Source organism: Nicotiana tabacum, chromosome 3, assembly GCF_000715075.1.
Source record: "Nicotiana tabacum cultivar K326 chromosome 3, ASM71507v2, whole genome shotgun sequence".
In the NCBI taxonomy this organism is placed as follows: Eukaryota; Viridiplantae; Streptophyta; class Magnoliopsida; order Solanales; family Solanaceae; genus Nicotiana; species Nicotiana tabacum.
In genome coordinates this window covers 130153174-130171579 of record NC_134082.1, presented here as the reverse complement: position 1 = coordinate 130171579, position 18406 = coordinate 130153174, and the positions used below count along the sequence as shown (strand labels likewise).

Here is an 18406-nt window from a genome sequence, read left to right as displayed (position 1 = left end):
AACACACATGACATAAAAAAATAAGCAAGCAGAATACATATGAATACAATTAAAAACTTACTGGAAAATTGAACAATTGCAAACAAAAAATAACTAAGATGAATACATATGAATACAATTAAAAACATACTGGAAAATTGAACAGTTGCAAACTATCAAAATACATAAGAATACATATACATACTTATAAATACAACTGAATACAGTAATACCAAATAGTACAAAAATGTGAAATTGAATAAAACTAAATATATTTAAATACAACCAGATACATACAAATACAACATTATACATGTAAAATAACTTGAATAATTATGAATACATATAAGTTTCTTTGAATACATATTGATACAATAGCAATTACCTTTTGGTGTCGTGTATCTGATATTTTTTTTTGCAGCGACTTCCTTTACATTGACGCATGAAGAATCATTCATAGGTTTTTTCATCTTTGAAATAACTGGATTTTTTGTTTCTTTTGAAGATTTCTCAACTTGGACTTCTTTCGACTTGTCATTGTGTAATTTAGTTCTTCTTTGTGAAACTGTAGTTGCTGACTTACCTGCAAAATCCGACTCCTCTTGAGTTATTTGCAACGAGAAAGAGGGCCCATCAAAATTGAGAATTTTGGTGGGTATACCTCTGGTTATCATCTTGTGTGGCATTGAATCCGCCATTGAAGAGAAAAACCAAAGCTTCCTGGTGAGCAAACAATACCAATGGTTATTGTTTCAGAAATTTATGAAAAATTTGTATAAAAATTAGAGAACCAAATTAATGATATCAAAGTTCGAAGAAGTAAACTTACCAGGAGAAAACTTACCAAATTTTAAGATATATTTTGAATATGGGATTGATAATGGCGGAGAAATAGAGAATTTGTATGGGAGAAGAGTTATGAAACGTGGGTTTGTGGGAGAAGAGAGTAGAGTGTATGCAAAAAGAGAGAGAACGTGTTTAGAGCAGATATACGGTAATTATGTGAGAGAAAATACTAAAAAGGAGAGAGAGAAATATTATTTAACATATATAGTGCCTTAAATATAGGATGTAATTATAATTAGATATTTACTATAAAGGATAAAAGGTATTTATAGAATGTAATATTTTAAATGGTATTTATTAAAAATAAATAGGGGAACTAAGGTTTTCTATAGGTATAAAATTTCCTTCTTTTATTTACAAAATTTTGTGATGGCAATTGAGGTAATAATATACAAAAGGAGTGGCAAACATATTTTAGGTAAAGCAGGCATGTGGACGAAGACCACGCTGCTTCACCTAGTGCACTCCCATTTCTAATATAATAGAAATAACAATAGAGACAACGAACGATAGAAGTATTTTTTTTTTTTTTTTACCAAAAGATAAAAAGGAGTATTGTTATACCATTTTTAAACGATAGAGGTAATTTGGATATTTTTCATTGATAAATATCTCATCAATACCATTCAAATTAAATAATCACCTCACCTATTTGCTTCATTTCTATTATCACCTCACCTATACATATATTTATTGATAGTAAATGATACTTTGGGGAGGTAAAGTTATTTGAAGGAAGGTAAAGTGATTATTACTGACGGCTCCCGTCTTTATTTTGGTTGAACTCTATGATTACCTACCAAAGAAAAAGGAAAAAGAAGATAAGAGAAAAAATAACAGAAGCTGTCTTGACAGTGTTGGACCAGTCGACCGTTGGATCAGATTCTGGCGTCACCTACCCTACTAAACGGACCCTCCTTTAGAAAAACTTGCTCACAGACTTGTGATTTCTGTGCCAAATTCAATTCATAATAGAACACCTACGTCATGGGACCCAGAATGCAACATGTCATGCACGTGTCATATGGCTTTCATCCTCGTTAATCACACGTAGGTAAACCTGCTAATCCAGGTCGCCAAATGTCTTTGCCAGTTTTCTTTAAGTATATTTAGTTTAGTTTTGGTGCAGCCACAAGTCTTTTCAAGTCTGACGCTGTTTTTAATTTTGTGAGTACCACTCCCACACTCATCAGTTTTTGAAAAAAGAGCTTCAGAAAAATGATAATAATATGCAGAAAACTACAGAGAGAACAGATTTAGCTTCAATCTAAAGGGCGCACTTTTATCGAAGCTCGGTGGATGGTCATCATCATAGTCAATTTTTAAATTGTCAGACCGACTTTTCCCAGTGGAAATGCAGAGTACCTATAATCTAATCGGCTCTGCGTCGTATTAGCCGTCTTATTGCTAGTAAAGTGCAGAGTTACCCATAATTTAATCGGCTCTGGTCCGTCTTAGCAGTCTTGGATTCGACTGGATACGGTACTTTTATTTTGAATTATATGAATACATTCATGAATAATTAAACATGACAGAAAATAATAAAATTATGGTCATTCTGCTAAGACCAGTTCCATTTAAGTATTAAATTACAATCTCCAACTATTAGATGATCAACTAAAGTAAACTCACCGAGATAATGCATTTTAATCGACGAATTTTAGAAAATCGTCGTGCAAGCGTTACCATTTTATATCTTTTTCAAACTCTTTGTAGGCGTATCAGTTAGTGTTACATGGCCCATTATGCAACTTGTCCTACATTTTCCTCGGCAATTCAGAGAGGAAGTAGTAATCAAAGCGCACTATGGATGGTCCAAAATTAGAGCAAACAATATAAGACTACAGCTGACCCAAGCTCTCAGTCTCAGGCTGTGAATTTGTCAAATAAATTAGAGGCCCCCTACCACCTTCGAGCACGGCTCTTGTTCATCAGTTGCAGCTGCTTCCCCACTTCGTGACAGAAACTGAATAGGTGTGAGTAGAGATTGAGAGTAAGAATGGTACTACTCAGAGTGAAAGGGACTGCCATTAATATGTTACCATAAATCAAGTAGTACTATTTCTACTATACTAGCACAGGACTTGCTAAAAAGGAATGACTTTACTGGGGTGTAAGGCTTCCTGAATGAAAGATTATGGCAAATCAGTAACGAAACAGCTTCTCAAGAAAAAAACTGTTTTTATTTTTCTAGCCCACAGGTTTTACTTAAAAGTCATTGTCAATGGAATTTCCATCGCAGAACCTGAGAGAAAAGGACGTTCTTCAATTGGATTACAACCTCATCTAATCATTTAGTCGTTTAGTCCATTAACCTTCACTAATCGTGCAAGCAACAAAATGCTAATAAGGACTGTACCCTATATCACAATAATAGACCAAATTCAATATAACTATCACAATAAAATTTACTAGACATGTTAAATTGGAACCTGGAAATACCATGAATTAACTAATTATACATCAATAATTCACAAAAATATATGCACAAATTACAGTTGATGTTGTCCTACCCAACAACCCCGAAGATGCAAAATCAAAGCCTAAAATCTAAAGAAGAAAAAAAAAGATTAAATGACACTAAAAAGTACACAATTTATATTAACAGAGGTCACCAAGAAATTCAAAGCTACAAAGTTAACAAGGTGGGTTGCAGTTCCAGAGCTCAAAAATATCATCTTTCTATACTAACTTTTTTACTCTACAAGGGGAAATGAAATTGAAATTAAGCACTTAAATAAGTACCTAAAATAACCACGCCACATAATTGATTTGTAGAATTAGTGCCAAGAAGAAACAGTCAAAAGAGGCTTATCATTCCAAGCCAAGGAGAGAAACCCAGGTGGAGAATCAATTAACCCATATGATGAACTATAATTATAGTTCCAAAGAAGAATTTTTGCTTGACTCATAGCATAATGACTAAGTGTCACTTCCTTAAAACCTGCCCCTTCCATTAATTCTTTCCAATGTTCTTTATCTTCCATACATTCTCTTCTGATTCCAGCTTCATCTGTTCCCACCGCTCCGGCAATTCTCCGGCCAAGTATCAGTCTTTCCACTTGTACTCGCTCCGGTGAGTCTTGGGTCAAACTCGGATCTAGTGACTCGAAAATTGTAGAGTAGTAATTCAAAGCATTGCTAAACCGCTGAAGAAATCCAACGTTGTTCAGACTCACCTCGTACTCGCCCAAAGTCACTATGCTTGGATTCAATGACTTTGCTAAATTAAGTGCAGTTTTTACACCAACACTTGTCTCGTCTAGTAAATTGTATAGTTGTAACATGAAATTTACAGCTAAAGTTTCATCTGGGTCGATCCGAAAACTAGACTCGTTTAGCTCCTGAACTGGTGTAAGTATTGGCTCGAATTCGAATTTAAGATCCAGAAGCTTCGCGAAGTCACGGAGACGGTTTCCGGTAGCTAAAAGCGAAGCTGCCGGAGAGTTACCTAAAACCACCGATGGAATGCCGGAGATTCTAATGCTGACTGGTTTTCCAGCTGATCTAGTGGCTAAAGCTTGTAAAAAAGCAGCCCATTGAATCCCATGAACAATGCCAAAATCTACTATGTGAATCCTCATTGCTTTTTCAGTTGCTTCAAGAATAGCCTGATTAGCCGTTAAATGAGCAAACTTTGAGTACGGACATGCATCGTTAAAGGCTTTGTAAGATAAAGTGAGCTCCTCTGGAGTGCAAGTACCAAATATTGACGGAATATTATCTGTTTGAAACGAAAGCCTACTGTAAAGAGCTTCAAAGAAATAGAACCCGACCCGCTCCGTTGGATCTCCTTGTTGGGAAACTGATTCCTTGAGTCGAATCAATGATTTTACTGCATTTTCTGGCTCTGAGTCAGCTAGTCTTGCACATTCCAGCAAAGATTTTAACAGTGGTTTTGAGGAGAAAGTTTCAGGGGAACTACAGTGCACATCACCTGATGCCACCTTCGATTCTTTATGAACAACTGGAGGAGAAGAAGATGGTGGTACCCATGGTTGTAATGGGTTGAGATTTTTTTGGGTTTCAGAAAAAATGACTCCATTGAGATCGGAAGTTGGAGGAGGAGAAGAGGCAATACTGAGTCGATTCGGACAACTCGAGAACGGATCTCCGTAAAGGGCCGCGAACTCGGAACTCGTATGCCACGCGTAAGAACTAGACTGAAGATTGGAACTTCCAGTAGAATCTCCACCGCCAATCAAGCTCTCCATCCACTCGTCTGAGTCAAACTCACCGCCCGGTCCACCGCTAAAATCAGTGAACCTAAACCCGGTCGAGTGGTGTTCCAGATTCGGGAACTGAAATCCCGGTTCGCCGCCGTCTGTGCCTCCGGCTACGACCTGAAATGGGTCGGTAAAACCCGGCCCGCCAGTAAGGCCACCATATCCTAAAGTGGGACTGTTAGTTAAGCTCTGGTGAGTTCCAGTCCAGGGGCTTAAGCATAACGGATTGACACCGCCCAAGAATTGCTGATGCTGCTGCTGTTCTTGCTGTTGGAGCTGCTCTTGCTGCTGCTTTTGCTTTATCACTTGCTGAGCTATTGCCATTAGATTTCCACTGTCCGTACACATGTATGCTGCCATTCTCCACCCAATATCTTGCTAGCTTAATCTACGCTACTAAATATACATTACCTCAAGAAATTGCTGAGGTCGCAAGATTGAGTGGACTAACAGTAGCCCAGGAAGAGGGAAGAGAGTGAGTTAAGAAAAAGAGGATAGTGCACTAGTCTGTTGAGTGAGAAGGTCTTCTCTTAGCTTTAATTGACGAAAGCTCAACCTTAGAAGGAGGACAAAGTTTTTGTTTAAGTCCATCTGTCACTCACTATTTTAATAGTAGTAATAGTTTTTCTTTCTCACTTAATATGTATATTTCGTTTTGAGATGTAAACTGACTTATTTATTATTAAAATAAAAGTCATGTAAAGAGCGGAGCTAGAACCCGTTTTACGAGTTCAATCGAATCCAATAACTTTTATCCCAATTATATATTTATCTTAAAAAATTTATGTATGTATACAATAATAACAACAATAGAGTAAAATTTCAAAGGTGCGGGGTCTGAAGAAGTTAGTGTGTACAAAGATCTTAGGATAGTGTGTACGAAGACCTTACCCCGGTCCAATTAAATAGAGAGGTTATTTCTGATAGACCCTCGTCTCAAGAAAACAAAAAAAAAAAGGAAAAGAGACTATAAAATTGTAAAGAGCGACGACTCGAACTCTAGACATGCAACTTAAGATAAACCTGCTTGAGCCATCGCACCAAGATTTTGTAAGCTCATTGAATATGTATAAATTATTTTAGAATCCAATAACTTAAAAAGATAAGATTTTCAAACTCATAAACTTTAAATTCTGACACTCAGAAGTATGATGAATGTGACATTATTAGAGAAAACATTTATAATTATGTGAGATGAGATTAAATTTCTAAAGATGTGTAAAATAAAATATTGTTAATTGAGGCGTTTCTAAATAAAGATAGTGTCATAAAAGCTGAACGGAAACGTATGAGTCCTAAATTTTGTTTGGCTTTAAATTTACATTTACTTTCCTCTTCTAAAAAACAGACTACTCAAGCTCTTCATCATTTATTAGAGTTTCGGACATAAAACATCACTTAATTTAAACTTTTACTGAGAACTACTTTTAAGTATTCGCTTAGTACGATACATCAGTTTACAAAAGAAAACAAAAAGGTACATCTAATATGCCTTCCAAATTCACAGAAGTAAGTACAAATCGAACAATTGACAAAAAAATCCTACTTCAATCCATTTCGTAAAAGCATTGTATGCAAACTTTAAGGGATCCTTCCCATGATAGAACTAAGCCTGATTAACGGGCCGGGTTGACCCATTTTCGGACCGGTCTAGACCGGTTGTAACCCAGACCGGTCGGACCGATAGTTAGGGGGTATATGAGCTGGGTTAGGGGTGTTGGTCCGTTTAAAAAAAAATCTAGTTAATTGGACAGGTCAAACTCGGTCAACGAAAAATACTGTTGAACCGGTTAACCGATCCGGCCCGGACCGGTTCAACGGCTAAAATCTGGAAAAAAATAAATTAAAGGGATATGACCGTCGGCAACGGTCAGCTTCAAATTTGCCCATTGCCCAATGGGTTGATTGCAAGAATAGCCCTTTTTAGGCAATTTTTTTTTTAAAAATAACACTTTTTGTAATTACTAATTTAACCCTTTGAAAAACTATAAATACACTCCCGTGTCCCTTCTTCTTCATTTCTTCACTCATATCTCTTTTCTCAAACTCAACTTCTTAATTCAAGTTTAATCATGCCCCGTACTTCTAGAGTGCGCTCATATGTTTGGGAAGACTTTGAGGTGGTAGAAGAAAATGAAGAATTTCACAAAGTAAAGTTCAAGAACTGTGGTCTAGTCTTAAACTTTCGCCTAAAGTGGGTGGGCACAGGCTGTTTAAGAAGGCATATGAAGAGTTATCTTGAGCGTCCTCCGTAAATTCATATTTAAGTTGATTTGAGACAATTTGAGTTATTTTAAAAATTATTAAACGTATTTATACTTAATGTTTTAGTTTGTTAGATTAATTTGAAGTATTATTATGCAATTAAAATTTAGTTTTATTCTTTTTTCGTTAATTTACTTGTTGTTAAATGTAAATTTCAATTTGTAAGTTTGAAATAAAAAAAGCACTTGCAAATTATAAGTGCAATTTATTTTCCATCTTAATTGTATTCTATTATCTTAAATTTTTAATGAAATATTCAAAATTTCAAATATAAAGATTTTAAAGTCTTTACATCCTTTTATTCAAACACTTTTTTTATAAGATTGTTTTATATATATATATATATATATATATATATATATATATATATATATATATATATATATATATATTAGTTTATATTAATATAAGTTACGACAGTTATACAAAATACAAAAAAAATAATTACACTAACCCGACCCGGCCCGCCCCCTTGGATCCGTAACCCTTCCGGTTCATATTTTATCCAAATGGACCCGGACCCGTTAAACCTAGTTTGAAAAAACCAATAACCGGCCGGTCACCTTTTTTCTTAACCCGACCCTGCCCGACCCACCCGTTAAACACCTATAGATAGAAGGAAGTTTTACCTCCTATAGCAAATGTTAACACCTTATTTATTTTAAATAAATATCATTTAAAAAATTTATATTCTATAGATATCTTTTAATGTTTATTGCAAAATATCTAATTTTGGTTACCTCCTACCCCTAAGCTACTAAATACGCTATTCAGTTACACTATTTTCTTTCTCTCTCTACTTTGATACATGCCATTCTTTTCCCCCATTCACTGAAAACACGATGCTCAATCTCAAAATTCCTCTCAATCACATCACCTACCATTAGTCACAAACGGTGATTTTGCTTGGTATACCACGAAGACCTCTCTGACTTTCTCTTTGTCTTAATTGTGGCTACAACAACATTCACATCCTAAGGCACAACTTCACCTCTGTACATCAAACAACATGCCATGTACTTCCCATGACATGGGTCGCACTTGACCATCATAGACGACGACTCAAAGCAATGTTAGTAATTTTTGCAACCGAAATTGAATCCAAATGAGATGAAGCCTCCGATCGGCACACACAACATAGCAAACCCACGAACCTTTCTTAACTTCCGTCATCTTCAATACAAGATTCAAGCTTTAACAGAGTCCTTATTCTGCCACCAGAACTCATTACTGTCTTGCCATGATTTTTGCTCGGCTACTGTATAGGATGCTTGGGAACAGTGAGATTTAGGAATTTTGCTCGACGGCGGATTCGCCGAAAATTAGGGTTTATTCTTGAACAAAGACGACGGAGTTTGGGGCTGAGCAACTTGATTTTCTGTTAATATATTTTAATGTTTTTTCAACGTATCACACTATATTTTCATTGTCTTTTTTTCCATTGTAATTCAATGTATCTCACTGTATTCCATGTATTTCATTGTATTCACTGTCTTTTTTCCATTGTATTTCAATATATCCCGCTGTATTCTATGTATATTATTGTATTCACTGTCTCTCTATATGCCATGAATGAATTCATATGTTTTTCTTAATTAATATAATTTATGTATTCATATATATTATATAATTTCTCTGAAGATTGTATATTTTTGGGGTATTTTTCGGTTGAGAATATTTTTTATAACTGGAAATACAAATTTTGTATGTTATAATTGAGTTTGTTGAGTTATATTAGGAGTCTATTATGTTAATTGATTCACTTTCCGTTTAAAAATAGTGTAATCCCCTGTTTCACGTCGTGAATACAGTCGAATATAATAATCCGTCTAGTTGTAATCCCATATTTCACGTCATGAATACAGTTGAATACACTCGAATACAACAACTGATTAGCTGGACTTCCCTGATTTACGCCTATTTTTGCTACTATATTCATGAATATTGTAGCTTAAATACATCTAATTCATTTTATAACAACAGAAAACGTATCTACAATCCGTAATATAGCAAATGATATCTATAGATAGCTAATTACCACTAAAAAATAATGCTTTATGAAAATTTCTCTAGATAGAACGTGAGAGTGTTTTCTATCATGAGATTATTGTATTTTGTGATTGACTTCTTAAATATGTTTTGTCGCACTATGTAGGATAATAATTTCAAAATTATTAATCCTATAATGTTTCTTCAAAACGCCAATACTAGCATCTTACCCGCTAATTGTATGGGTGGGTTGTTCCTCGCTCAAATGTGGTTGAATTGAATAGCAAAGCAGCTAATGCGTCTCACTATTATGTGGTGAACTGATGATCACCCCGAAATATGCATTAACACCTTTGACATGCACTAAAAATATCGAATGCTCATGAAAATTTTAATCCCAAAGTAGTTCAATAAAATAAAAGTTACCTAAACTTATCTAGTGTAAAATCAAATATATATTCTATATTAAATCACGTATTATTCCGATAAATCAAATATCTTCCAATTAAAATACAGTTACTACTTACTAGATAATCTCATTATTTTTCAGTTCCACATTCTAATCTCACATTATAATATCAATATAACATGTTACCAAACCAAATAACCCATGAGTTTATCTCCGCCCACCTCATCTACCAATTGACAAATACTAACTATGATCACTCTATTTGAACTGTCCTATACTTCTTCGTTGTCAACTAACTAAAAGTAAGAGTTTGAAGACAATAAATAGTGTCTGAAATCCGTTTATTCTACGTTTATGCCAAAATCAGTGTAAAAACAGTGAAAGAATCTCAGAGGGACTCAAACACATTTAGAATCGTCAAAATAGACTTGACTCGCAAGGCCAACTCAAACTAATAGTGTATGACACTTGATTAGTACTAATTTTCTCACCCATTTAAAATTGAAACATTCTCCAATCAACCCGTTGGCCTCATGGAATGTGCTGTTTTGTGCGGCCAGACATTAAACAGATCGTGAAAATTTCAACAAAAGAAAAAAAGAAGGTAAAAGAACAAAACTTTATACCAAAATTAAGGAACACAACAGTTTTAAATACTTGTACTTTTGAAATTAAATTGATTGTAACTGAATGCGTTCATATATCCTCTCCAAAATTTATATATTCACATTTGGTTCAAATGTTAAATAAAAATAGAGCTTTGATAACAAATATTAAAATATAAATTTAAAATATTGCGTTTGAAGGAAGAGTTGGAATTGGTCTCAACGTTTCTTTCTTCTTTCTTATTAAGACTTGTGTAGCTGTGAATCATCTTATTTCTCTAATTTTTCTTGCTCTGTTTTAGTTGATATGCTTGTTGGTCGCTTACAATGATAATCTTACTAATATAGTATCTTTTACTTGTCATTGTTTTTCTAATGGAATGTAATTGAAAAACTCATATAAGGAGGTCAAAACCCAATATTTTAACTTGTTAATTCAACTTTCATTAATTTTACTTTTATCACAATGGATGTTGAAGTGAATTTGCTCAACCTTTGCTGTGGACAATATAAAAATGAGGTAAGGAGTCAAAATAGTCAATACAAATTTCATTGAAAAGGTAACGCACAAAAATCTAATAGTGGAAATGCAATAATGTTTAAGCCTATATATAGTCCTCAGTGGCATGACGTGGCGCCAGTAAGGAGTGGGTCCTACGTTTCCCTGATATGAAAACTCCATGTCATTAACGTCCACGTGTACGCAACTTTCCTCCCGCTCTGTTCGGGGAACTTTGTGTTTCACTGTGGGGCCTACTCATTGTACCCACATTTGAATATGATACGTCAGTATACGGCGGGTCCACATCGCCGTCTCGTGACCTCATTGATTATCTGATCTTTCTGGAAGTCAGCATGACTTGATCTCCACCGTCCATTCTGAATCTGCGGCAATAACTACATTCCTCATTACGTTCGTGTTTCAACCTTTCAACTATTTTCGCAGTGATATTTTCTAGTTGAGTAACCCCCCCCCCCTCTTTTATCTCCCTATAAACGTCAATGAATACAAATTAATGAATAAATCAACTATAGTTAATAAAATTAAAGTATATCGTGTCTCCTCAAATCTCTTTAGACTTGAAAAGTTGCTGAATGTGACTCCAGTGTAGTGGTTAATGAATAGATAATTTTCGGGGAAACCATATATAAATGGTAAATGTAAGAACTTTTGCTTATTCTCAGATTTAGGCATAGGAAAGTGCAGTTTCCGAGTTGGAGCGAAGTGTAAACATTTCAATTTTGATACTGGATTTGCCTGCTATGTGTAAAATTCAGTAGATTTTTGACCAAGGAAGTAAAGAAGGTTGAGCAACTTGTGGACACGTCAGCAAATGACTCAGATCTTAGCTGGTATCGTACCTCAATTGGTCAAATTGTGGCTAGAGGGTGAAAAAAGGCGAAAACGAAAGGTGGTGGAAAAAAAAATGGAAGGTTGTGAAAAAAGGAAAAGAAAAAAGAAGTGGTGAAAAAAAGGAGATCATCTGATAACGTTGAATTGGGTTACGTCCATTTTGGTCGATTTTTGGGCCCGTTATGAGTTGCAGCAAGACGAAAAGGGAAAGATGAGAAAGACGGGACCAATTTGGTGAGAAAGCAACGGTACATGATATTTTGACGGGGTGATTACGGAGCCTATTGTCATGACCCGCCACACCATAATGTCATATAGGTGTCACTTGACATATATTTTTGCCATATAAAAGGGTTACATAAGTTAGAGAAAAGATCTTGGTGGAATATTCTTGAACTATGAAAAATTTCCTTAGAAAAGTTCTAGATATTTATGCATTTGTAGGAAGGTTCTACAGAAATATAGAGGTTTTCTTAGGAAGACCCTAGAACCCTATAGAATTGTTAGGAAAGTCCTTAGAAAAATCTAGCCGTGTAGAATATTCTAGAGAATGGACTTAGTTGTAAATATGGAAGGACTTGTAGAACAATTATTATTTACATACTAGCCCCTAGGTGATTAGTATAAATATGGGACATTCATTTGTAATTCATCGACCAAACAAAACAATCAAGTTCTCTCTACTACAAAAGCTTCCTTTAGCAATTCTCATGTGTTCTAACATTTCTTAGCGATCTTGAAGATAGTAAGGCTGACTTGGCATAGCAAGAACATGAGCAAATTGTGCAAGATCGTGAGCGAGTTGTCAAGTGCCTCACGTGTAATTAGTTAATAACTAAGGACGTGACAAAGTGCTATAGTGATAATAACAGCCAAACCCATCATTAATATGACTTATTTTCTATTCTTTTTCTTTATCAAGAAGGATGGTACGATATTGTGCTTACATGTGGCAAGAGTCTTTTAAAAATAATTTCTTTTGTCGGTACAAACTAGGGATAAGATTTGCATATACACTATTTCCTCAAACCCTACTTGTAAGAATATATTTGGTATGTTATTTTTGTTGTAAGAAGGATGGTCCGCAAGAAGTGGAAGAGGAATGCATGTATTGTTGGTTGGTATTTTAACCCTACATCAAACGGAAGAATGGAGGTTTTAAAAATGACATTTTTGAAATTATCTATTTCATATAGAAGATGAGATTACCTATCCTAATTACAATTATAGTTCTAATTAATTCTGAAATAATTGATTTTGAACGAAGTGAGACCCCTTGTTGACTTTATAACAACGGTTGTAAATGGTACGTTATGAATTGTAAGCATTAGGTAGTAGCTTTAATCTTGACCTTAAATATTGAAGAATATATAAATCAGCGAGTTGGTACGTAGCTACTGATCAATTTGAAATTAGTTTTCATGTTTCGGCTTCCTTTCATGTACTATAGCTCGATGGAGATCATTGATCACAAATACAGGGAGTTAGTGCACTTACAACGGAAGAAAAGAAAAGAAAAGACAAACAATAATTATATATCATCAAACTGAGGATGTAAAGAGAGGGGCCAGTGCGTCAATGGGAAGGCGATGATTGAATAAGGAGGACCGGACCACCTTTGAACAATTAAAAGAATTGTACTATATTAATAATAATTAATTAATTTTTGACATATATCAATTTTTGGAGGCACAGAAGAAAAGTATGTGTCCTTCAAGTTTGAACAATTTGTATGAGTGTAGTTGAGTCTTTTTTTGTCCGAAATCACTCTAAAGCTAAGGGTCTGCAGTCTCTGGTCTGACTCACTGGTGTTATTGGTTAAGGACACAAGAAAGACTAGGCAGAGACGCACTGTAGTAACAAGACATAAACATAAAAGTTTTTAAATCTTGCAAGGCAAGTTAAAAAATGTACGGTCACATTCAACTGCACATCCACCCATGGCCGCCACCTTTGTTTTGTTTCTTTCTGCTTTCTTTTACTTCAAACGTGAAGCCACTGGTTTGAATGAGTAGCACAATACTACTGGTAAAGACCATCTAATACTGACATTAATTAGGAAGAATTTTGTATTTATCCATATTTAGTTTTCACAATGGGTTCTGTTCAACCTGCAAAATAACATACTATGCTATGATCCAGAATTTGGGAAGAACATGAGTGTTCAACTAAAGATAGGAGAAAAAAAAGAAAGTATTAAGTAGGAATTGTTCCTATTCTTCTACGTATATGACACTATTCAATCAGAGTCGGATCCAGAATTTAAACTTTATAGATTCAGATTCGCAATTCTACCACATCTCATCTAATTTAATGGGTTCAAAATTTATTAATTAACGATTTTTGGGGCAAAAATATTGGGTGTGAGCAAAAGATCATGTATATAAAATATACAAGATACGCCTCTGCATTCAATTAAGTGCACCATTCAATCTTTTCAAAGCACGTGGTCAACAAATAATATTCGTTCCGGAGAATATATACATAAAATACTTAATTTAACAGAAAGATCATGGATTCATGTGTATCATATTTTGGGCAATACATCTGCCCCTTGTGGGGAGGTGGCTTTTGTACACATAAGAATTCTGTTTCCTACAAATATAGGGAGAGGGGCAGAGGGGGGAAACAATTTTCAAATGTTTCTTACAAGTTTTCCAAATGATTAGGATTTGGTTGGTATATGACGCAGAAAATGGCTTTCTGAAAGTATTTTTCAGAAGAAGCTTTGTCTCATTATTACTCTCTAAAATTTAGAAGCTGTTCAATGGACTATCGGAGAAGAAAAACGGAGAAAATGTTAAAATAAAGACTTTAAAGTAAAGAAAGCGAACACAAGTAGAGAGAGATTTATGATTCAACTTCAAATTCATGTATATAATGAATTGAAATCTCCTCTATTTATAGAAGAAAAGAAGTTGTTGTGTAAGCTGCTACTGCAAGTTGCTTGTATGCTGCTTGTAAGCTGCTACTGTAAGCTGCTGTGTAGCTTCTTGTAAGTTGCTTGTAAGCTGCTACTGTACAGATATAGATAATCTTCTATCGGGGGTAATATTTATCTATAACGGAGTACCGAAATGATAAGCTTCTTCAGGAAGCTTATTTCCAATAGAGTACTAAATAGATAACCATATTTACGGCGGAGTCCCATATGGATGAACTTCTTCAGGAAGCTTATTTACAACGGAATACTAAATGAACATCCATAATATAATATATATTTATAAAAGAAAGTCATTTCCCCCCTTTTTAATGAAAAATATTTTCCAAAAATAATAAATTTTAGTATTTGATTGCTAGAAATGACTTATTTGCTGAAAATTGTTAGGTGAATATAGACCTGCCACGGACCCTGCTAGCTCCACTACTCCTTGAAGTTGAAGTTGAGAGCTGTTTCTCTCCAATGCCGTGTCATTATATATTCTTTTCCTCATCTTTCACATCTTTTCCAAATTTAAAAGGAGCAACAATAACAAGTTAACAGCAACAATAATAAAAGTAGTTTAGTCACCTATAATTTGCAAGGCTTCTAAAAACTAAGCTAGCCTTTGGCCATAAATTTTCTAATTTGTTTTAAAAATTTAATTTGGGTGATGTTTCGTTGAAGATCAAAATCTATTTAGGTATCATAGTTTACTTTTTTTTTTTGAAAAGCTATGAAATGTGACTTATACGTATAAGTTTTAAAAACTATCAAAAATATCCAACAATACCAAACAAACAAAATTGTTAATTTTGTATATATAGAACCTTCATCGATGCTATTTATTATCGTCATTACAAACCATAGTCCCCAACATTTTTGTAATGAACTAAATAATACACTATCCTAAAACCATAACCTGATATTTTAATATCAACTGCTATTAATACAATTACTAGCCCCTATAATTCGTAAAATTGCAATAATATTACAAGATCCATCAGTCAAAAAAATAATAGTACTTAACTGGTGGATTAGTTGAGTCATCATAGATGGTGAGTTTTTTTTTTTTATAAATACAAACGTTTGGGGAAATTTTTAAAATTATTAAAAAATTAAATAGTAATATTTTGGGTCAAAAACAGGTCTAGAGCTAGTTTTGGGATTTAAAAATTTTATGGATAAAATCTATAAACAAATATGTTTTGCCAAAAAAAAAATTTGGAAAAAATTTGGCAAAATCTATGGCCAAACATAGGGCAAGGCTTAGGAGTTAATATTTGGAAATTGGAAGTTCTGGTTGTTATTTTTCTTGAGAAATAAGAATTTCTTGTAGTAGTTAATTAGCACTGTACTATTTTTTACCTTTTCCCATATGCATGTTAGATTTATTTGTCTTAATTGGTTTACGATGGATATTTGCTTCGTTTGTCTAGTGAACGGCCAAAAAAGAAAAAAACATAATGGAAATTCATTAATCCTCATCCCTCATGCATCTTTGGAATAAAATGTAAGAAGGAAAATGATTAAAGTCAGTCTTCACTTATCTTAACTTTAACTTCTTACTTTAGAGATAATATAATAGACCCAATTATAGAACCTTATCTTAAACTCCTTTCATCTATTCCATTCGTCAATCCAATATTTATCTCTTTTCTTTTGAATTAATGGGAAGTAAAGGACGACAGAATTGATCTTGCGCCTATCAAAAACAAGCAACAATTCTGTAAATGAATATAACTCACATTTCACTCCCACAGATGTTTATTTGCCTTAGCTCATGTCTTTTCCTCATTTCCTAAATTTTGCTCCACTTTTCAAACTGTATCTGACAATGCCCCTTCGATGGAACTTAAAGTTGGATTGAACTAAGTCAGTAGTATTTTGATTTGATATTTACATAATTGGAGGTGAGAGTAGAATACAAGATAAGCTCTATGCAATAATAATGTAAACTATATTTATATAATCAAGTTACTTATAAGTAAGGGAATTACGTATTATATATCTCCACCATAAAGTATGAACTCATAGTAATATGATAAAAATGGTAAGTAAGATAATATCACATGTAGTACAAAATTTCTTACATATACTATAATATATACGAGATTGGCAACTGCTATATAATATAGTATATATAGTATATCGACCTACCTACTTTAATATTCGTACTACAGTAGTACAGAATCACAAAACTCATTTAGCAGGAGGGGTGTAGTCTTAGATGTTTAGTTAATTACAGCAATATCATGAATAATGACAAAAGAGCTGGCTGTTGGTCAAAGGTTGTAATAGAGTGGTTTGTTGATCAAATCCAACAAGGAACTGCTTTAGTGGAAAATCTGCTATTACTTTTGTAGTGAGTTTTAGGAACAAAATAGAGACATATCTAGTGGCTTTTTGAACGTCTTGCATTGGACTTTTGGGAGGTTGGAAGATGAAGACGTTGCCAACTGAGTGGGATTGTACCGCACCTTTTGACTGAAAAAACTATTGAGTATTGACTCGTTATTGCTCGATTGAATCAAATCATTTAAGGAGCATTTTCAATCCCTTTCACCCACTAGAAAACAAATCATATAATAACGGATTGAAAAAAATTGCAATCCGTTAGTTATAATTAAAAAAATTAGTTAGTTATGAAAGTATCCTACAAAATGGATAGAGGAATGACATGACATACTATAATCACATACAGAGTGGTATCCTCTGCCTCAACAATGTTGAACCTCTCAATTGTTCTATAATGCTGTTAGATAAAAAATTATGACCATCAAATAACCCCGAGTTGGCAAGATGAAGTTTCTAACGACCAAGATTGAAGAAGAGACTATTCATGCCAGCTAACTTAATAATGAATTATCGGTGTGTTACGACTGGTAACTTAACACAGAATGATGAAAACCGTTTACTGCAGAAAGCAGCAATGACCTTTCTATTACAGAGGGAGAGTACGATATGTTATTCCATTGCAACACTCAACTCGCAATGAGTCATAGTCAGAGCGACTGTATTTCGTAGATTTACGAAACAAACTATAGACAATGTGGGTTGAAATATCTCATGTGTGGTCGTTTGGTAAGAGGGATTAAATTTATACCTTCAACCAAACAAGGTATAAATTTAATCCCACCAATTATCCCATCTATCCCATCTTATCCCTTCAAATGTGGTATTATTTTATACCATATCTCAAATGATATAAAATTATAATCCCGGTACTATTTTGTCCGCGTACCAAACGACCCGGAGCATAACCCCACTTGGTCTACCTCAGATCAATGAGAAAATTTGGAATCAAGGTGAAAGCACGATAGTATGCGACAGCCAAATGTCATCTGGTACTAAAATTTTGGGAAACATCAACACAGAGAGCAAAATTAAAGAATCCTTTAATTCTTTATGCATCACGACACACCAAAATCCGAAACACATGCAGAAATTTGAAGGGCAGGTCAACTGCTTTCATAAGCATGTGCTGCCTCCTATCACTCCGCGATTTAAGACCCACTTATTCATACTTAACAACCATTTATTTTTCGTATTCAACAACCCTTAAAAGTGAGAACTCACAGATAAAAGAAAAACTAGAGATCCGCCAACCATCCTTTACACACCACTCACTAAGACACATTTATTAGAAACGCCGATCCAAATCTGAAAAATTGAAAGCTTTTGAAAAGTTCCAGCATTCCTTGCTCATTAGAACATATAAGCCACAAATCGCTTTAACTGAGTTTATAAACGCATCGCGGTAAGTTGAGTCATCAACATCGTCAATCATGTCAAATTACGACAAGTAGAATA

General features: G+C 34.2%; 1 protein-coding gene across 1 annotated transcript; it reads right to left on the bottom strand.

The window, feature by feature from the left end:
- Nucleotides 1-3400: 3400 nt before the first annotated feature.
- On the bottom strand, nucleotides 3401-5693 carry LOC107777279 (SCARECROW-LIKE protein 7-like). Its single transcript, XM_016597276.2, has one exon. It carries the CDS (start codon nucleotides 5409-5411, stop codon nucleotides 3606-3608), a length of 1806 nt encoding a protein of 601 aa, XP_016452762.1. The 5' UTR covers nucleotides 5412-5693; the 3' UTR covers nucleotides 3401-3605.
- Between the last annotated feature and the right edge of the window lie 12713 nt (nucleotides 5694-18406).

What these genes read in the sequence shown, in the direction of transcription:
- LOC107777279 (XM_016597276.2), bottom strand. Translation starts at nt 5,411, where the DNA reads ATGGCAGCATACATGTGTACGGACAGTGGAAATCTAATGGCAATAGCT.